The sequence below is a fragment of the Pyricularia pennisetigena genome, chromosome 2 (genome assembly GCF_004337985.1).
Source record: "Pyricularia pennisetigena strain Br36 chromosome 2, whole genome shotgun sequence".
In the NCBI taxonomy this organism is placed as follows: domain Eukaryota; kingdom Fungi; phylum Ascomycota; class Sordariomycetes; order Magnaporthales; family Pyriculariaceae; genus Pyricularia; species Pyricularia pennisetigena.
The window spans coordinates 4996828-5005836 of NC_043741.1; the positions used below are offsets into that span (position 1 = coordinate 4996828).

A 9009-nucleotide genomic window follows, 5' to 3' on the forward strand; every position below is an offset into this window, starting at 1 on the left:
AAACACTGTTCCCCAATTCGAAAAAAAGTAACACGAGTAGCATATTCTAGAGGATCATGACAGTTATTTACATTGCGTAAGCGGCCCACGCGGCTGCGGCGCCACCCATGACCGCATAAACAGGAGCCTCCGTCCTCTTTGGTGCGGCAACTCCCTGGGCGACTGATGACGATGCGCCACCCTGGCTGCTGCTGCTGTTCCCCGTAGCCATGGCCGAGATGACAAGGCTCGAGGCAGAGGCGACCTGAGCCGCGGGAGGGTTGGCGTTGATCTGCTGGCAAACCTTGGCTGCCGCGTCGGTGAGCTCTGTGTAGAAGGGGAAGCGATTGTTAGTTGGTATCCTTTTTTTGTCACTTTTTTTTATATGCAAATATCAAGAGCCAGAGACAAGGATGGATAGACACAAAAAAAAAAAACGTACTTCCAACGTCGGCAGTGTTACAAGCACGCAGAGCGCAGGGCCCGATCGACGCAATCAGCGTCTGCGTGTTGCTGCACAGGCACTTGAAGTTGCCGGGGTTGCAGTTGATGCTCTCGGCGGCCGACTTGAGGCAGCCGAGGGCGCAGCGGGGCAGGTCGTTGACGGTCGATACCAGGTTGCTGCTCGAGCCCGATGTGCCCGAGGGCGTTGAGCCAGTGGTAGGTGTCTGGGCGACGGCGACGGCCGCGAAGAAAGAGACGATGAGGGTTCGTAACTGCATCTTTTTTTTTATTTATATTTTTACTTTCGAATTGCCTGCTCAGTTTGTTTTTTTTGGTTGTGTGGATGACTCGAGGGGGCGACGTGGGAAGAGATGGGATGGCAGCCGAAGACCTGTTCGGACGGGATGGGATGGTATATAGCTGAATCGACTCTTGTGCTGAACGTTGGATGGACTGAATCTGTTGGCCTTGCGAACGAACTGAACTGGGAGAAATCGGGAAAGCGAAAGATAGGCTTAATTCTGTTTATGTTTTAAAACCTCATTTGTTGGAGAGCGAGCGACCTGCGTTTGCGGGAGTTTGGTTCCAATGGATGAGCAGTCGAGACGCAGAATCGATTCAACGGAGTGGGTAAGAAATGAATGAAACGGGGGGACTCAAGCAAGATAAAAAGAGGAGAATTCTAAACTGGAATGGGAAACTGGAACGAAATGATGATGAAAGCCAATGGCAAAAAAATAATAATAACAATAATAATAATACGAGCAGGTTCAACCAAAAAAACAGTCCAGAAACCTGCATCCATCAAAAACCGGAGCTCCAGGCGCGCATCTTTCCTTCTGTTCTTCTAAGAACAAGGGGGGTGGCCATGATGTCAAACACGAGCCAGCTTAACAAAAGTCTCAGGGTGGGCCAGCCTGCACGCCGCAGACCACGTCCCTGCCAAGCGCCCACATACCTGGCCCCTCCTCCTGAGATCTTCATCGCCTTCCGGGCATGTTTGAGGTTGGTTGGATTGTTGGAAGCCCAGGCTGATGATCACTCGGTACCGGTAGTGGCGCTGGTAGTGATGACAAGTGGAACACAAACTGCCATGGCAAACCTGCAAGATAGTTATTATTATTATTCTTATTATTCTTATTATTGTTGTTGTTTTTATTATTATTATTACTATGATTTGTTTTTCTGAGAGTTTTTGGCGACGTTCACTCATGTGTAGAATTCCAACGTGAGCCAGGGAGCGCGCTGTCTCGCTTATAAAATCACAGTTGCATTGCATTGTTCGCTTTCATAAATCTACAGTTCTAGACTAGAAATAGCATCAAGTTTACTTTTTTCGTCGGTCAGCCGTTGAGAGCGACGTTGTCAGGTAAATCGCGCTGCTGGTTGCGAGAGCCCTGCGGATTACTTTTAACCACTCGCGTTTCAGTCTACACTGCCATTCTTAGCTTGTTTCTTGCAAGAGTAATCCCTGCTGCATTTTTACCGGGGAGGGTTCTCGACTTAAATTACCCACGGCAGGTCGCCACCAGATTACCCTGCCACAACCTTTTCAATTGTAAACGTTTGGATGACTCGTGGTCTTTGTTTGGCAATCTAGTCTTAACGTGCAAATCATTGAATTATCTATAGGGCCAATAAAGCGCCGGAACCACAACAGACGTCCCCGGTTCCTAATTAGCAGCTCCACCAATGGTAAAAAGACAGGGAGAGGTTAAGAGTGATGCCAAGCAAGCCAAGTTGGTACCGTTGGACCCTGTGCGGGCCTGGGATCGAACTGTCGAATTGCATGTCCTCGTGCTCTGGAAACTGTGACGAGCACAGCAAGACGACCAAACGCTAAGCGCCTCCACCTACCCTACCACAGCCAGCCAGCCAGCCATTTGCCATGTTTCCTCAGCTGCCATCCCTTGGCACTCCAAACTCCTTGAGCACATTCAAAGGGCCGAGACTCTTCCATTCCTCGACGCTCTCCATCGTAGAAACCGGTACCAACCCCATCATCCCAATGGAATTTGTCGATGCAGGGCCGAGCACCGAACTCCGCCTCGGTATCACCGCCATCCACTGCCTCGTCATGATGAGGTTGTGCGGACAGTCGGTTCCCGGTCCCTCGGCTCGGAACTTTGAGCGCGTCGCCATTTCGTCCCTCAGCCCGTCGTAGATCTCCTTCAAGCCTTGACCGGATCCGTCCAGGGCCCGCCGAAAGTACAGAAACGGCACGTTTGCCGAGCCGCCGTCGCCGCCCTGACCACCACCCTGGTCATGCTCGTCCGCATCGAGAAAAGTGGTGAACCCCTCGGGCCGGGGCACAAACTGCATGTGCCTGTGCAGGCGGCTGAAGCCGGCCGCGACGCCGCAGTTGTAAAAGGCAAACTGGCCGTCCCGGAGCACCGTCCAGATGCCGTCCAGATCGACCGCCTCGAGTGGGTCCCACTGTCGCTTGAACCCGTCGCGCGTGAGCAGGAGCAGCTGCGGCCTCGTGTAGCAGAACTTGTTGGCGCAGAGCCGGTGCTTGGTGCCGACGTCGCAGATCTCGAAGCCCGCCGTGTTGATGTCGCTTCCGGGCTCCAGAGGCGGTTTCAGAGTCTGCTCCGTGACGTCCTTCTCTTCGGGTGTGTTGGGCTTTTGGCTCAAGCTGGAGGCTACCATGAAGAGAAACTATTTTTTTTTATCCCAATGGGCCACGGGTCGATATGGTGAGACTTGTTTTATGAAAACACTAAAAAGCGAATGCAGTATAATGAGTGCGCCTACCTTGAAGCCTTGGTCGACAACAGGAACCACCTTGGTGTTCTTGTCGTATCGGACGTCACCGCTTTCTACGAGGGCGTCGAACCGCTTCAAAATCTCGGCCTCGCTGAGAATTTTCTGCAACATGGCTACCGAGTTTTGCAGTTGTGGATTTTAGATTTGGCAAATTAATTGCTTTGGAGAATACGGAAGAAGTGAGTACGATTTGAATTGCCAAGCGTTGGGTTATAAAAAAGTTGTTTGGTGAAAGTGATGCGAAATTGACGGTTTGAGGCGCACAGTCGCGAGTTTCGCGATAAAAAGACCCGCTTATGGAGGATGTCAGGCTGTCATCAGTGACTTGACCCTTGTCCCTGTCCTGTCGTCAACACCCACTCACCCACGAGTCGCCGGCAGCTTAATCAGACGGCAGCTGTCAGTGGGTGCTGTGCTACCTTCCAAAATTAGGACAGAGATCCAAGGGGGCTGGAGGAAAGTGAAGTGAGAATTGGTCTAGTCTAGATGCTGGCTGCACGATGAGCAGGAATGCCAAACGCCAAAGACAACGGAAATCGATGCATTGGGCATGAGTGCTGACCTGACAGGCTGGGCCCCATATTTTACGAGCATATACTGTACTGTATGCGGGTATGGGTTCTGTCGCATCCAATTCCATTCAAACCCTGGGCGACCAAAGTCCCAAGGCAGGCCATGTTCATGCGTTGTTTGCTTTCAAGTCCCACCTACCCTGCACTGCTCTCTCATCGTCGCTGTGCAGTGTCATGTCTGTGTTCCACTCCTAAAACCAAAACAGTTGTGGCTCACCAACATTTGCATCTAAATTGTCCTCAATGTACTACCGGGAATTATTTCTACATCATGTAACCCTCCAATTGAGAATTCGAATACGACTACGGCCGGATCCGATGCCGACGGGCTCCGATGCGACAGGAGCACGTGCGATCACGTCAGTGAATCCTTGAATGGTCTCACGCAGAACTTTTCCTTCAACCCCACTCATCGCCGATAAGCGCGAGACTATATGAAGGATGGGTGCAACGTTGTGTTCCGCTGTGGCCAGCAACAGTCACCGGCCACTTCTGCGTCGTCAAGCTTCCGTCTCCTGGGCTGCCGAGAGTGACTCAGTGACTTGACTGTTCTCCGCCGTTCAAGTTGTACAAACTGGAAAGCAAGTCGCCATGGCGTTCTTCAGGAGCGTCCTCGCCCAGATGATCATCTGCGGTGTTATTGCGCTACTTGGGCCAGGTCTATGGGTATGTCAAATCAAACATGTGGCACATTTCAGCTGCATCTTAGCTGACCTTGGAATCTGTGAAAAAAAAAAAAAAAAAAAAAAAAAAGAATGCCAATAACTCACTTGGTGCTGGTGGTGCCTTGGAGCCCTACCTTGTCAACGCTGGAAACTCGATCGTTTTTGCTTTCATGGGCCTCTTCTCGATTCTGTCTCCCGTGTTCGTCAACTGGATCGGAGTCAAGCAGACCCTGATCCTCGGGACCCTGGGTTGGTCCATCTACAGCGGATCGCTTTACCAGAACAACCGCTTCGGCACCGAGTGGTTCGTCATCCTGGGGGCCTTCATCTGTGGCATCAGTGCCGGGTTCTACTGGGCGGCCGAGGGCGCCGTGATCCTGTCGTACCCGGAACACCGCAAGCGAGGGCGATACCTGGCCCTCTGGCTGGCCTTCAAGAACAGCGGCCAGCTGATCGGAGGCAGCATCAACCTGGGACTAAACGCCAGCACCGCGGTCGCCGGCAAGGTGTCGTGGGTCACGCTGCTCGTCTTTGTGTGCCTGCAGGCCCTCTCCCTGCCGGTCGCGTTCCTGCTCTCCCCGCCGCACAAGGTGGTGCGCAAGGACGGCTCGCCCATCCATGTCGACGAGCGCACGCCCATGCTCGAGCAGCTGCGGCGCATCTGGACCACCATCTCGACGCGCCGCGTCGGCCTGCTGCTGCCCATCTTCTTCAGCAGCTGGTTCTACTGGGGCTACGGCTCGACGTACCTGACGCTGTACTTTACGGTGCGCGCCCGCGCCCTCGCGTCCTTCCTGTCGGCCATCACGGGCACCATCGCCTGCATCGGCTTCGGCGTCTTTCTGGACTCGGACAGGTTCACGGTCAAGCAGCGCATCCGCTGGGGGTTCCTGGCGTCGTGCGGACCCTTCACCCTGCTCTGGATCTGGGTCTTTGTGGTGCAGCACGACTTCAACAATGCGCACCCGGGTGCCCTGGACTGGCTGAGCCCCGGGTTTGGGCGCGCCTTTGGCGTCTACATCATGCTCAACACGATCGGCAACATGGTGCAGAACTTTTTGTACTTTTTGGTCGGCACCATCGGCGACGGCACCTCGGAGCTGAGCAGGCTGACGGGCTTGCTCAGGGGCGTAGAAAGCTGGGGCCAGTGCGCTTCTTTTGGGATCAGCAGCAGGTGAGTCTTTTTTTTTTTTTTTGTTTGTTTGTTTGTTTGTTTTTGCTTCCTCAATGTGGCGTCCTGCGGTCAAGTTGTGTGCATATGACTGGGCATTAACGCATTATACCGGTCTAGCAAATTCAATCTATTCCACACCGTTATTATCAACCTCGTGCTTTGGGTGGTCAGCCTGGTACCTGCATTTGTTAGCGTCTGGGAGGTGGAGGATAGGAAGCACGCGGGAGCTGTCGAGCCCTCCGAGACTGACGGCAAGGTCGAACCGGTTGACAGAGTCGGTGTCGATGGGGAAATACCCAAGGTTTGAAAGTGAGCTTATCGATCTGCAACAGTCCATGAACGACAATATATACCGTAGGTTCCTTCATAAGTAAGACTTGGCTACAAAAATTCAGAGGCAGGGCTTTCCTATCGATGCATACAAACATCAGACCAAGACCATATCCACTTCGCTCAAAGTTTACTGCGACATGAAATGTGGGCCGTTTAATTAGCGAGTCGGCGCACCACCAGCCAAGTGGGGTGTTCGCGAGGTAAATGCGGGTCCTGATTGGCCAAGTCACCAACCAACCCTATGCGACTTCGCTCAAGAACATCTACAGTGTCCACCATCGTAGCTTTCCAAATTTCTGCGCACCTTTTTTTTTTATCGCTTCTAAACTCCACCAGCAGCGTCTTCCGTCATCCAGTTCATTAAACAGCTCGGACAGCGTACATGGTTTAGTGGTAAAATCCATCGTTGCCATGAATATCTTGCATAGACATTGATTCGATGGGCCCCCGGTTCGATTCCGGGTGTACGCAGGTGACACATCACATGAGAATCTCGTGATGATGAAAACTTTCCTTTTTACTTGTTGGCGCGAGAGATTTCTGTTTACGTTTTCTTTGCCACTCCCCTCTAATTTTGTTCCTTGACGAGTTGCTAAGGATCCCTACCCTGTAGCGAGCAGTTCCATCTGCCCTCTATACGGTAAGAACAACAGTGGTTAGCTGTTTGTTCTCACCTAAAAGCCACTGTTGTTTGATTTGGATAACAGAATATGGCAGTCCTTTATCAAGGCGCAGGACGGTGGCTTTTTCGGGTGTTGAACGAGTGTCGACACCGCAAGCAATCAAGACTTTATACTTATACTGGTGTAAATCTCATTGGTCACGCTTGGATATAATCTCAAGCATGGGTAGGCGTACAGCCCCAGGTACGCAAGAGTAGCCGGCAGCAGTTGACAAGGCTCCATCTAGGATCACTCAGGTGCTGGTCCCAGGCACTGTTGTCGCAGGCTATATTTACCGAAGTCACTGGCATTAGTCATAGACGGGAGCTTTCGTCTTTTGGCTGTGCTTTTTAGTGCAACACCTGTTATAGGTATGGCTGTAATATAACGCGGCTATAAACTCGCTTGGGTGTTTGCATGAATAACAAGGTAGGTCTTGGTAATTATAGTACATGTTTACAGGATTAAATATTCTCCTTTTGACAGAAACGCGCCACCACCATCATCAATCAGCCTTACACAGTTCGCGCGGGACTCGTTGCCTTTTTGCATATTTGCCAGACTGAGACGGTCCCAGGTAGTCAGTAGAAGTTTTGCCGTGCAACCTTGGCAGTTATACCCGCCGGCCGAGCTAATCGGAGGGTTCGGATTCGGAGGTAGACACAGGCGTCTCATCCCTCAGGCCCAGAGCCATCCTCTCAAACCCGGCCGGAACAGTTCGAGGCGACAGGGGCTCCTCGTCGACGACTCGAAGACAGAGCGGAGCAACGACCGGTCTTGTATCCTCTGTCGGTTCCTCTGCATCGGCGGCAAGACCACCCCCAAAGATGCCCATCTCGAGCCTCCCCTCCAAGGCGTCGTCGAGCATCTCGCAGACCGCGGCCGAGAGCATGTAGCCGAGGTCGTCGCGCACCACGACAGACGGCTCGACCGCCTCCCAGTCGATCTCGTCGAACTCGACGCGGACCTCGCCGACGTAGCAGCCGTCAAAGTCGTCGGGTGCCGGCTCCCGGCCCAGCGCGACGCACAGCTCGACGGCGCACCAGCGCTCCGCCAGCCGGTCCGGCACCGCGACCACGGCGCACCGGCCCGTCCTCGGGTCCCGCACCCGCTGCGCCAGGTAGCCGCAGCCGGCGGCGCAGGCCACGTAGCCCGGCAGCCTCACGCGGCCGTCGTCGAGCTTCTCCTCCTGCGAAAAGACCGTGTCGAGGGTGCGGAGCGCCGCCGTCTTGCAGTCCGGGCAGCTGGTGCGGCGTCGCTTGGCCGCCGCCGGCGGTTTGGAGGTCGGTTTTTGCTTCTGGTGGTGGTTCTTGTCGCCCGGGGTGTGTTTGGTCGCCGGGCGCTTGTTGGTTTGTCTGGGCGCCTTCTTGAGAGATCGGGTCTCGTGAGGCATCTTTTGGGCGCTTTTGTTTTTTTGCAGGGAGGAAGAGTGTTCTCGTGGCAAGGTCGTCTTGGGACGGCTTTCGGTAGTGCGTCGGGAATGGGACTCTCTCCCCGTCACAGATACCTGGGTCAAAGGCAGATATGCAGAAGCAGAGTTGCATTCAGAGATTCGAGTCGTTGACCAACTTCCATTATTGTGTTTGAGTGACAAACTGGTCCAAGTTTGCTATGTTTTTTTGGTGGTTTTTTTTTTTTTGTTGACATGAATGTGAAAGAGAGAAAGACAATGCGTTTGTTTGGCTTTGTGCTGCGTCACGATCATTCTGTGACGCGAAAGAGCTGGTCTACATGACTGAGTGAGTGTCTCCTTGTCCTTGAGGGGAGGCCATTGTGTCAGTCAGGTCCTCGAGCTGATCTTGACAGCTTGGAGTCCACGTCATCGAGTCATTTCTCGAGTGAGAGAATGCACCATTTTGAAAGTCAAATGGATGAAAGCAGGAGTATTGGCTGGTGAGGTGCCATCATGAGCATGAGGATTTGAGGTTTGGCCTCATTAGTAGGAGATGTATTGATTCAGCAGTGCAGGACGTGAGAAAAAAAGGTGTGCCAAGTTGGCTTGGACACTACAAACGGAGCTATTTGTTATTTCCGTGCTTGTGCTTTGACAGGCTGTTTTTCGGCCTTTTGTTCGTTAGAGCAATCTGTCCAAGTCCAAGATCAAACTGGATAAAAGTCTTGGGCGCGGGTTTCAACACGTGGAATTGAGGCTATTCAGAAGGAAATAATCCCTGCTTTGCTTCATCGTTATGACGTTGAGGAATGAGCATAATCTGTGGCATTATCACTACGCACTTGGGGTATCTAAGTGACGGGGGACATTGGCCCGGTGATGCTTCAGATCCGACGACATGGATCAATTGGGCACGCTGCACCCAAGGAGAGGTGTCGTCCGAACAGACCAAAAATGGCTCTCGGAGCAAAATACGATCAGTTCGCCATGCCATCCCGCCCGGAACCAGCCAAAGATA

The 9009-nt window shown here is 52.9% G+C and overlaps 5 protein-coding genes across 5 annotated transcripts; 2 read left to right on the top strand and 3 right to left on the bottom strand.

Moving 5' to 3' along the window:
- Nucleotides 1-67: 67 nt before the first annotated feature.
- On the bottom strand, nt 68-701 carry PpBr36_01401 (uncharacterized protein; the record flags this gene model as incomplete). The annotated part of the gene is made up of 2 exons (XM_029888587.1): nt 68-306; nt 422-701. The coding sequence occupies 2 exons, from the start codon at nt 699-701 to the stop codon at nt 68-70; spliced, it is 519 nt and encodes a 172-aa protein (XP_029751901.1).
- A 1618-nt stretch (nt 702-2319) lies between these two features.
- Nucleotides 2320-3303, bottom strand: PpBr36_01402 (uncharacterized protein; the record flags this gene model as incomplete). Its single annotated transcript, XM_029888588.1, has 2 exons — nt 2320-3084; nt 3181-3303. 2 exons carry the CDS (start codon nt 3301-3303, stop codon nt 2320-2322), a joined length of 888 nt encoding a protein of 295 aa, XP_029752551.1.
- A 1052-nt stretch (nt 3304-4355) lies between these two features.
- PpBr36_01403 (uncharacterized protein) lies at nt 4356-5910 on the top strand (the record flags this gene model as incomplete). Its single annotated transcript, XM_029888589.1, has 3 exons — nt 4356-4430; nt 4519-5603; nt 5721-5910. 3 exons carry the CDS (start codon nt 4356-4358, stop codon nt 5908-5910), a joined length of 1350 nt encoding a protein of 449 aa, XP_029751903.1.
- Nucleotides 5911-6780: 870 nt separating this feature from the next.
- On the top strand, nt 6781-8068 carry PpBr36_01404 (uncharacterized protein; the record flags this gene model as incomplete). The annotated part of the gene is made up of 3 exons (XM_029888590.1): nt 6781-6802; nt 7180-7920; nt 8019-8068. The coding sequence occupies 3 exons, from the start codon at nt 6781-6783 to the stop codon at nt 8066-8068; spliced, it is 813 nt and encodes a 270-aa protein (XP_029751898.1).
- On the bottom strand, nt 7230-7991 carry PpBr36_01405 (uncharacterized protein; the record flags this gene model as incomplete). Its single annotated transcript, XM_029888591.1, has 1 exon — nt 7230-7991. The coding sequence occupies one exon, from the start codon at nt 7989-7991 to the stop codon at nt 7230-7232; it is 762 nt and encodes a 253-aa protein (XP_029751897.1).
- Nucleotides 8069-9009: the final 941 nt, after the last annotated feature.